We start from the raw sequence: 10,034 nt of genomic DNA on the forward strand, positions 1-10,034 counted from the left end.
TTTTCCCTATATTCCTCAAATTATCCAATTCTATTTTTGACAATATATACTACCATTTCATATATGATAAACAAAACTTAATGAATAATGTCTTTCCTTTAAAATCGTTTTCTTGAGATATACGGTATCGATTGTACATTATTAATTGTACATTCTCTCGGTAACAATGTTTTATATAAAAATATATTTAAATATAATATAAACATATATAAATATAAAATATGTTGATATATGTCGATGCTTTTATTTTCTTGTATAATCTTTGTACTCTGAATGTAATTAAAAAATAATAATAAAGTTTTAATGCTTAAAATAATAATTTTAGTATTTTCTATTTTATAAAAAAGAGCAATAAAAACATTACTTATTAATATGTAATTATATATACAATTAATAATTCAAAATGTTGTTAGTAGTTCTCCAAAGAAAATTAAGCATATTAAAAATTAAAATTATGTTTTAAGAAAATATTGCACATGCCCTTATTTAGTATGGCATCCAACGAACATTACATTAATTAGTAAGATAAAGTGATTATTAATTAATAACAACTAATTATAACTTGTCGTCAAAACATGCTTGACATTTTTTCAGTTATTTTTTTACTATTTTTCTTCTACACGCACATGGAGAGAGATTATACAAGAAAACAAATATGTAGACATATTTTATATATAATATTATGCGTATATATATATTTTTTTTTATAAAATATTTTTTATCACGAATCATCTACAAACTAGCTCACATCGTTGTCAAGCTTGACTTTTTTTAAAACATTATCGCTTTTAATACTATATTAATTACATACCATCAAAGCGTCGTGTAAAGTGACATACGCGTTATGTTATTATCATATTCACTGCGGGAATAACTCACTCGAACAATCACCGTCGACGTCGCACGACGGCAGATCGGGCGCCTCGATGTTGAGAAACGCCACCGCACTTGGTGTCAGCTGGTGGACCAGCAACTGCTGTTGCCGTTCGACCACCGTGAGGATCGGCTCCCAGCTGGCGTCACGCCAGTTCATCAGGGTGTACGTGTACATCTTGTTGTTGTGGCTGTCGAGACTGCTGTTGTCGCGCGTTAGCACGGTCAGTGATTCGTTCAGACGATCGAGCAACGCCAGCGTCGCGTAATCCTGCGTGCCGTTGAGAATTTTCCTCACATCGTACCTGCGTAAGAAACGCGTCGGTAGGAGCGTCTCACGAGGAGAGGCGACGCGGCGTCGCGACGCCCCGCCGTGCCGAGGACGTCGCGTTCCCATGAAGTTAATCACACGGGGTGAATTACACGGATCGACGCCTACAATTAACTCGGCTCGATGATCCGACAGACGCGATTTGTATTATAATTCGGGATTGTCATGTTCGCACGGCGGTAGAATTTCGTAATTACGTTAGCCTCGTTGTTGCCTCAATCAAACAGGCCCCCTTCAATTTAGGTCAACTTCTCAGCTGACTCCCCGACAATCTACATCCCCGAATTTTGTCCATTAGACGTCGGTTAAACAATAGTGCGGCTCTAACGAAGAATACAAACGAATTGAATAAATTGCCGATATTAGCAAATAAAAAGACAAATAAATAATCAAACATTTTAATTGTGTCATTTGTATTGCCGTGTTTCTCAAGTTTTGAAATGTAATAATGTTAATTTATCAGAATACAATACATAGTAAAAATGTTATTTATAAGAGAATTATAAATAAAGATGCTTTTAATCAAAACTGTATACCTAATATTATATATATTTATAAGAAAATGAATTATGTATATAAGGAAAGTTACTGCTTGCATTACGGCGCGTTAATGTTTCTGCTGATGATTCCGAAGTTTTTTAAAAGTCCGTCTCGGAAGGATTTTCTAAGTAACGTGAAATTTTTGCTACGATAAATCTTCTCTCGAAGCGTTAGTACTTGTATCCGTTCTTATCAAGTATATGTATATATACGAGGAAAATAAGCTACAAGTATTCTGAAGAACAGGTGATTAATTACGCAATTCCGAGGACGTTAATTAATTTACCAACGCGACTGCAGAATTATTCATGGCCCGTTGCCTGCGCTCTTGCTCGACTACGACATTTATGAATGACTTAATTGCGATTATTAATAATAATTGAGATTTAAGATTGAATAAAACTTATAACTTGTTGATATCAATTTCAGGAAGTTTCCAAAAAAATACATATTCATGACGGAGGGAATATTATTCATCACGGACGGTATGCCGTTTACTTAAGGGGTGATATTACGCGCCGGCAGATTCTAATCTAAGAAGGAAAGCTATGAATATTGCAAGACCTTCCGCAGTGGTCTTAGAGAAATCAATGAATAGGACAATTTCCATTGATTTTATCATTCATATAAAATTTGTAACCGAACATATCTGTATCTTTGTCAATTAATTTTGCATTTCCCCTAAAAGTCTAATTTTGTATTTCGCGAAGAAGCTGTATTATTCCCCGAGGCCAGAATGTTCGAAACCCACGGACTACTACTCGCATCGATAAAGCATTCCCGGGTTAATGTTGTTAATAATGGATTACCTCTGATCAAGCGGCGCGACCACAAGTAGATTTTCCATCGTGGTGCTGCTGAGATTTCTCGGTGGGGCGAATCTTCGCGCGGGCTGCTGCACCCTTCGCATTCTCTCGTCCGCACTCTCCGGGGCCGCGTGCGAGCCGGCGCGAGTTACATTCGAGGTAGAAAAATTGGAAGACTGAGTAATCGCGGAGTGGGCCAAGGTCGTCGAATCGGTGGGGAGCGGAGACGCGGATGGCGAGTCGTCTCTCGGAACGAAGAGGTCGATATCCTCCGGGTGGATCATCAGGATGACGGAATTCTGATTGTGCGTTTGCCACGCGACATTCAATTCGATCAGGACGCGGCTCGTCGTCTCGTCGAGCAGCGGCAGGCAGAGCACCGTTGCTGGCAGGAGAAAAAAGAATCATGTTTGCATGCTTGAATATGTGGCGTATGTGTGTGAAATAAAATGCTGGCGAAGGGGTAAACGAATAAAAAAATTCGAACAAAGAGATCTGAAAAACAGGCACATAGTTTCCGATCGTTTTGATTGAATTACTTGTTATCTATTATTTATTTCATCTTAAGTGATTTGTAATTTGGCGGTCGTAAATGACGTGAGAGAAAGATGAGACAACTTTTTAATTATTTTGTAAGAGTTTAGTAAAGTAGAAGTCTTTTCTGTACATATGTATTCGGAGTAACATTATTTCATGTGTAATATTATTTTAAAATCTATATTCTCTCAAGCTCCTTGACATTTTAGTCTTGTTAATGAATCAAATTTAAAACCAATTTTATATACTTAACCCTGGCATTAAGAGATTAAATTCGGTAGCGTAATAATTTCAGACATGATCATAAAAACGGCGTATTTAATATTTATATATATCTAATTGGATGAAGCAAAATGTTCGACAAAACTCAAAATATTTCTGACAAGTTATTGGTTTTCTATAAAAATAATATTTGAAAAAGTCAAAATGTTTAATCAATACGAGAAACGAGGGTTAGAGAGGAAATCTTCAAGGTAAACAATAAAATCTATCTTTTTTTTACGTGATACCATATATTTGCCGTGTAGGAGGTGTAATATATTTGATACTCTTTACTTTGTGCCTCTGTATGTGCACGTGGAAGGAGAGTAAAGGGACGGGTCGAATCGAAAAAGGACACAGCAAAAGGAAGAGAAAATGATATATTATCTAACGACCAAGGGATGACCAATCGAATGGAGATAAAATTTATAGTCTTTCAATCTTTAATAACCTTTTCAGAGGTACATTACAGGAGATTTTAATTAAAATATTAGAGGACATGCTGCAGGCAAAGCGTTATGTAAAAAAAAAACTAATTAATGCTAATTAATTACTAGAAAAAAAGGAAGAGGCAGAGAGATGTTCCTTTCAGTCGCAAAGTACAATCGTAACTTTGAAATGTACGTCCGAATGACAAAACGGATTTTCAATGCACTAATTGAGCGAGCAGGATCCACTCCGTATATTAGGAAAAGCCATTTCGCGATTTCGCAGCCTTTACATTCGCGTAAACGATACGCACGGTAATTATACTCTCCTAGCTCGAAAGAGAAGGCCGCGTCTGCTTCGGCAAAACGCGACGTGAACCGTTCATTCATAACGCTGATATTAATTAAAACGAGCTTTGACTACGTCATACCGCATATTCAGATATATACGTGCTCTTGAGGCCGCTCGTGAAAGGGTCACGTCGTGCCATTACTCGATTCATTTGCATTCGCGAATACACCACCGGGAGTTATAGTGAATTGTCGTTAATTGAGTTCCGCTCGCGGAGATGTTGAAACGCGCGATTACGTCACGGTCGATGCTGTACAAAAAAGAAAAAAGAATTTACGAAGCGAAAATTGCGACGAAATTTGAATTCACGTAACTTCATAAGCGTTCTTTGCCTTCCTTTCCATACATATTGCACGTTAGGAGACCTGCTGATTGGCTGCAGGTGGGTTTTATCGCTCCGGCTCGGCTGCCGAGCAAGTCTCGTCTACCTTCTTTTATGTACGACGGTAACATTTAGAAAGACGCTGTTAACTTCACGACCCCCTATAAACACACCACTGCGATATGCGTGAGAGCAATCTTCCTGTCTGTTACTCTTACCCCGCTGAGAATTTCGTTCGCGGAGCTATCTTAATCCCCGCGAATAAAGCAACTAAAAGATTTGCGAAGAGATTCAGAAATAACTTTCCACTTAGATTTAATTCTCAAAGAGCATATAAACAGCATTAACTCGCGCCTGTCTATACTGCAACGGCTGCGTTCATTTTATCTCAGACCCGGGCGATATTAATTTTCAAACGAATTAGTACACTCTGTAGAAAGGCAATAAATTTGCATGTTTATTTTAACGATAAATTCCCTCTCCTTTGATTCGTCTCTCGTGGAAAAGGATAAAATTTTGTTACCTCCTGAGAAAGGGGCAATAAATTTCTGTTTCAACTAAAAGACTATCTCTTCGGACCTCGAGCGTAGCGCAGTAGGAAGGAAATCGGCAGTGAATCGAATGAAATTGAGTTAAAGTCGAAAGTTCTGAGGCACCCTATGTAGATTCGCAACGACAAAGGAACGTAATTAAGGGATTAAGTCGCGAAACGCCAGCTGGAATAGTTCAGAGATGATGGCATCAAACTGCGTTGTTAGAGAACTCCATAACGCCCCTCGATCACGAAGGGCTTTCACAAGGGAAGGACAATATAGGGACGCGTGTACAGGTCGCGGCGCCGTTCAGAGCGAAGGCGTGTCGCCACGCGCCATTTAATCCTCACTCCGATAGTTTCGATAGTTACCTCAGCAGAGTAAGAGAGAGAGAGAGAGAGAGAGAGAGAGAGAGAGAGAGAGAGAGAGAGAGAGAGAGAGAGAGAGAGAGAGAGACATATCGAGGCTCTGAGTGCCCGTGAGTTTCCGTATAGGTAACGGGATTAAGCGTGCGTTACTTACCACGACGGGAGACGCTGTGCGCGGACTTGAGAATTCTGCGGACCTGCTCGAGGGTGGCGCGATGGGGTAGAATCAAGTGGTACCGCAGAACGATGCCGATCCTTCGGAATGCGCCGATGACGGCACGGTCCAGGCTGGACCATGGCTCGCGATCTGCGGTATTAAATCGTGTCCCCTCTGTCAAGTGCGCATTGAAATTCAACATGCGCGTCGCGTCGCGCGGCAATCGCGTTTTAATGAACAGTCAGGCATGCTACTGCGGTCGTAACTGACGGTTTGTTATCGTTGTTATCGGTCCTTCGGATCCCTTTCGCGTTGTCCGTATTTGCGCTGTAATCACCGTGCCCGGGACCCCGGTACCGGACCGAGAGCCAGATTGGGCCGTGACGTCAGGGACGAAAAGCCATACATAATTTTCCCGTGCACATCGCGCGCGTTGGAATAAATGAGCTTTTTTACATCGCGTCGTTTTCTCTCTCGCGTCGTTTGACGGAGCCGATTTGTGAAATACGTTACGTAATTCTCAGACTAATTGTAAGTCGTGAAGGAATAAAGACTGTAAATTTTGTCAACCAATCACGTGAAACGTATTTTTGTTGAGAATGCGGGACATATTTTAGATTGAACTCTCTGCGAGACGAGAATTGCCGTCGTGGCGATTGACATATTTGCACTGATAAAATCAAAAGCTATAATAAATATAACTTATAACATACGTGCAATCTCTATAAGAAATTTATATTACAAATTACATTCTTAAAAATATTTAAATAATTTATTATACATATTTGTTATTAAAAAAAATTTTTTTTTTAATATTCTTTATGTTTTAAATATTATTCTTTATGTAAAACAAAAGTGTAATAAGAATAACATCTTATTTTTTTATCATATAAGTTTATTTAACAGAATTTCTTAAGAACAATTACATGTGCAATGAGGACTTACCTACACTGATGACAGCCGCGGTTTTCCAGTGGAAAGTCAGAAACATTTCCGCTACGGCATCAGCCAATGTCGGTAACGACGGAGAGAGCCTAATGATCGGAGACAGATCCCTTTCCTTCAAATCTCTCTGGAACACAAGTTATCGATATTCACGATCTCAAATTTTAACGAGGCGATACTCGAGACGGTTTTATTTTCGGTCTACGGTGCATCTATATTTGAAATCAATACTATCCGACGAACGAAATTATTTTACAGAGAAAATTTGTAAAAATTTTCAGGATATTTATTTATGTTTACGCACACATTCATTCGAAAGCAATAACGCGCATATGTATGGATTATTTGCGTGTCTCGTGGTAAAACAAAATTTAAAATATTTTCTAATGACACACACCTACACGCATTTCGCAATAATAGCATTTCAAAATAATTTTTGTACTTTTTTTCTTAGAAAACTGCTTGAAAAAAGATTAAATACAATAAAGCGGCGCTGTAAAATTCAATTCTCTTTTTAGGTGAGTCAAGAAATATCCAAAAGTATATATGTCGGATTTGTTGAAAACGATGGCATAACTGTCGCCTCGGAGAACATTTGAAATATCTACGAGCAGATAAAGACGAGCTTTTTCCTGGAGTGGCGATTTGTTTCTCTCAAGTTTTACCAATGACAAAGTTCACTCACGTGAGCGAAAGGAAATTTGACGAAGCTTTACATTATTGCCTTGCCGAGACACCCCGAGATGTATATTGCGAATTTGCCGCTTGCATCGGAAATGTCTGTAATTGGATGTGCGCCAATTAGAAAACTAAATAACGGGAAATAACCATTTATCTGGCCCGATTTAAATGATGCTCGCAAGTCGGCATTATAATTGGCTCTTTCAGTAGAATCAATTGCGCAGAGACCGCGAGGCGAAATTCACGACATCTCCAATTTCAGTTCGGATATTACGTTTGTACGTAATTATTTACGAGCACACACAAATTTTCATTATTCTAACTTCTGCTTCGCCGGGAAAAAATGCAACGGTGTAAATAACGATGCGATATATTTCACGATTTGCCACAAACGCGCCCCACGTATACCGCGAAATTTGCATCTGATATATTTCCTTTCGCCTGCACGTCTGGCGACGCAGTCTTTATTGTTTCATACTTTTATTATCAGGGTTGGAAAGTAACGCGTTACTTGTAAAGTTATCTTGTTACTGTTACAGTTACCTTTTTTTGATTACAAACTACTAGTGGCGTCCTTTACTTTTGTCGTAACTGTAACGATAACTTAGTTACTATGCTTTAGTAACAAATTTAATAGTTACTTTCATCGTTATTTTTTATACTTTAAAACTATTTCCGTTGTGTATGTATTCTTCAGTCTCCAGTATTGGTATTCACAATCTGTTGTTAAAACCATCTTAAGAATACTTTTAAAATGTTGTAAATTAATATAATAATACATGCATACATTATAAGGGTAATTTTGAGTTTAAAATTTTTTAATACAAAATCAAAGATACAAAAGGATACAAATTTCATATTTAATTTATATAATAATAATAATAATAAAGAGGTGGTGCTTAAGATCATGTAGTCTACAAAGCTTATTGTGCTTTTTCCAGATAATAAAGCTTTATTTTTAAATAAAAAAAACTAGATACTAAAGCTCTAAATAAAGAAGCTTAGAAGAGATAAAAAGAATTTCTATATATGATATGTGGGCTTGAACTCGCGATTTGTCACAAATCCATCGGTTTTAGAGACATATGACACCCCTATTGATAAATTTAATAAAAAACGAAAAAAACTATTTTTATTTTGAGTATTCTTAAATTTTTTGTAAGCTTGCAAGTTTAAAATATAAAATAATATTTTTGTTGATATTTTAATAAAAAACATTAGATAAATAATTGTTTTGTTCAATTTGATCTTGTATTTGTATTGAAAAGGTAAAAGAAAAGGTAAAGGAACAAGTAGCAAATCGAATATTTTTAAATAACGACAATAGTAATAAGTTACTTTTTCCAACCCTGTTTATTATTTTACAGAAAAATACGGCACACATATTTATTAATAATAGTAACATCCGAACAAGATGTGACATTGGCATTTCGAGAAACACGTGTCGGAATATGCGTATGAAAAAGTTTGTGCTGATTCAATTTGAATACAAAGCGAAACACGCATCAATATATGTAGCACAAATGTCACTCGGACAGAAAAACTATTTTCAAAAATTTCTAAATAACTATATTTAATTTGTATAAAATATTAACGGTTAAAATATAATATAGAGAATATAATATAATGGATATAATATATCTTTTTGATTAAATCAGTGATACGAGTCAACAATAATCAAACATGCGCTCTAGGAACGCGACGCTCAATTACTCTAACGTGACGCAAAATTCGAAATCCCTTTTCCTGTAATTCCTTTCTGTGAAAGGCGAAAGCTCTCTCTTTCTCTGTGATACAGCAGTTTCATTTCACATCAATTATTTTCTCAAGACTCAAAGCCGTGGTACCGGAAGTGCACCTTAATTGCCGTTCAACGACTCCGATAATTACGTAAACTACCAATGACTTACCGCCCGCGAGAGTATAAACTGCTCGTAACCACACTCACCAGCGGACAGGTCCAAGTTAGCAGAGGTTTATTCCCAAGATACGCGAGTTTGGCGGCGACCTCGCAGATCGAGCTGTCGAGCGCGGCTATCACCGCTTTCGTGCCGCTCTCGCCGAGAGCGTGGATCAGCGCGCCGAGGCCCCCGGTTTCCGTCTCACACGTCACTGGAAATTCATTAGTCGGACCGTTTAGCGAATCTCTCTCTCTCTTTCTCTCTCTCTCTCTCTCTCTTTCTTTCTCTCTCGGGCTCCACGACGATCGGAGACTTCGGGCCGGGTGAGCCGGGTCTTCTACTCCCGACAACTTGTTATTATAACGGAAAGAGAGCGCGCGCGCGCGCGCGCGAGAGAGAGAGAGAGAGAGAGAGAGAGAGACGCGTGTTACGGAGTAGCGAGCGGATATGTGACGTATATTGATTTAACGGCGCAATTTTCAATGGGTCTGTGGGTCGGCTATCGATTCCGATAAGCTCGCTGTCCTCCTCCACCCTCCTTCGTATAATAACGAAAGCCGAGTCGTCGCTCTCGTATTCGTTGCAGCCGTTGCACTCGACAACACAGGATCCGTGGTCTTGGCGTTTGGTGTCTCGAAACGCGATCCTATTCATGCACGCGAGCGCATCCCCCCGTCTCTCTTCAGAAAGAGAGGGAGAGAGAGATACATATCGCGGCCGTGACAGGCGATTGTGTCGGGATACAACGGGTGCAACAATACGGCGGAGACGCTATTAGCGGCGCTTCCTGAATGCGGATCTCCACTCCCGCGGGAAGAAGATCCTGATGCGTTTGAGCCATTCTCGGAGCTCTGCTCGGCTTATTCGTATCAACTCCGCGCTACGCGAATCGCATTATATTCCGATCGTGCAGTCGTCTCTCCGGCTCGCTATATCATTTCCACGGGACCCCAAGCTGATGGGGCTCTTTGCAGCCCGCCGACCCCGGCACTTGTATCA

At 39.0% G+C, this 10,034-nt stretch overlaps 1 protein-coding gene across 14 annotated transcripts in view; it reads right to left on the minus strand.

The window, feature by feature from the left end:
• Positions 1 to 10,034, minus strand: part of LOC105837175 (retinal guanylyl cyclase 2) — a 51,961-nt gene that overhangs the window by 15,468 nt on the left and 26,459 nt on the right. For all 14 annotated transcript variants that reach the window (XM_036283973.1, XM_036283970.1, XM_036283967.1 and 11 more), the window contains 5 exons: positions 9,083 to 9,246; positions 6,454 to 6,580; positions 5,506 to 5,658; positions 2,554 to 2,935; positions 880 to 1,178 (listed from right to left, as the gene is read on the minus strand). In XM_036283973.1, coding sequence (XP_036139866.1) covers positions 880 to 1,178; positions 2,554 to 2,935; positions 5,506 to 5,658; positions 6,454 to 6,580; positions 9,083 to 9,246 — 1,125 coding nt within the window. The remainder of the gene's footprint in view (positions 1 to 879; positions 1,179 to 2,553; positions 2,936 to 5,505; positions 5,659 to 6,453; positions 6,581 to 9,082; positions 9,247 to 10,034) is intronic.

Source organism: Monomorium pharaonis, chromosome 3 (genome assembly GCF_013373865.1).
Source record: "Monomorium pharaonis isolate MP-MQ-018 chromosome 3, ASM1337386v2, whole genome shotgun sequence".
NCBI lineage: Eukaryota > Metazoa > Arthropoda > Insecta > Hymenoptera > Formicidae > Monomorium > Monomorium pharaonis.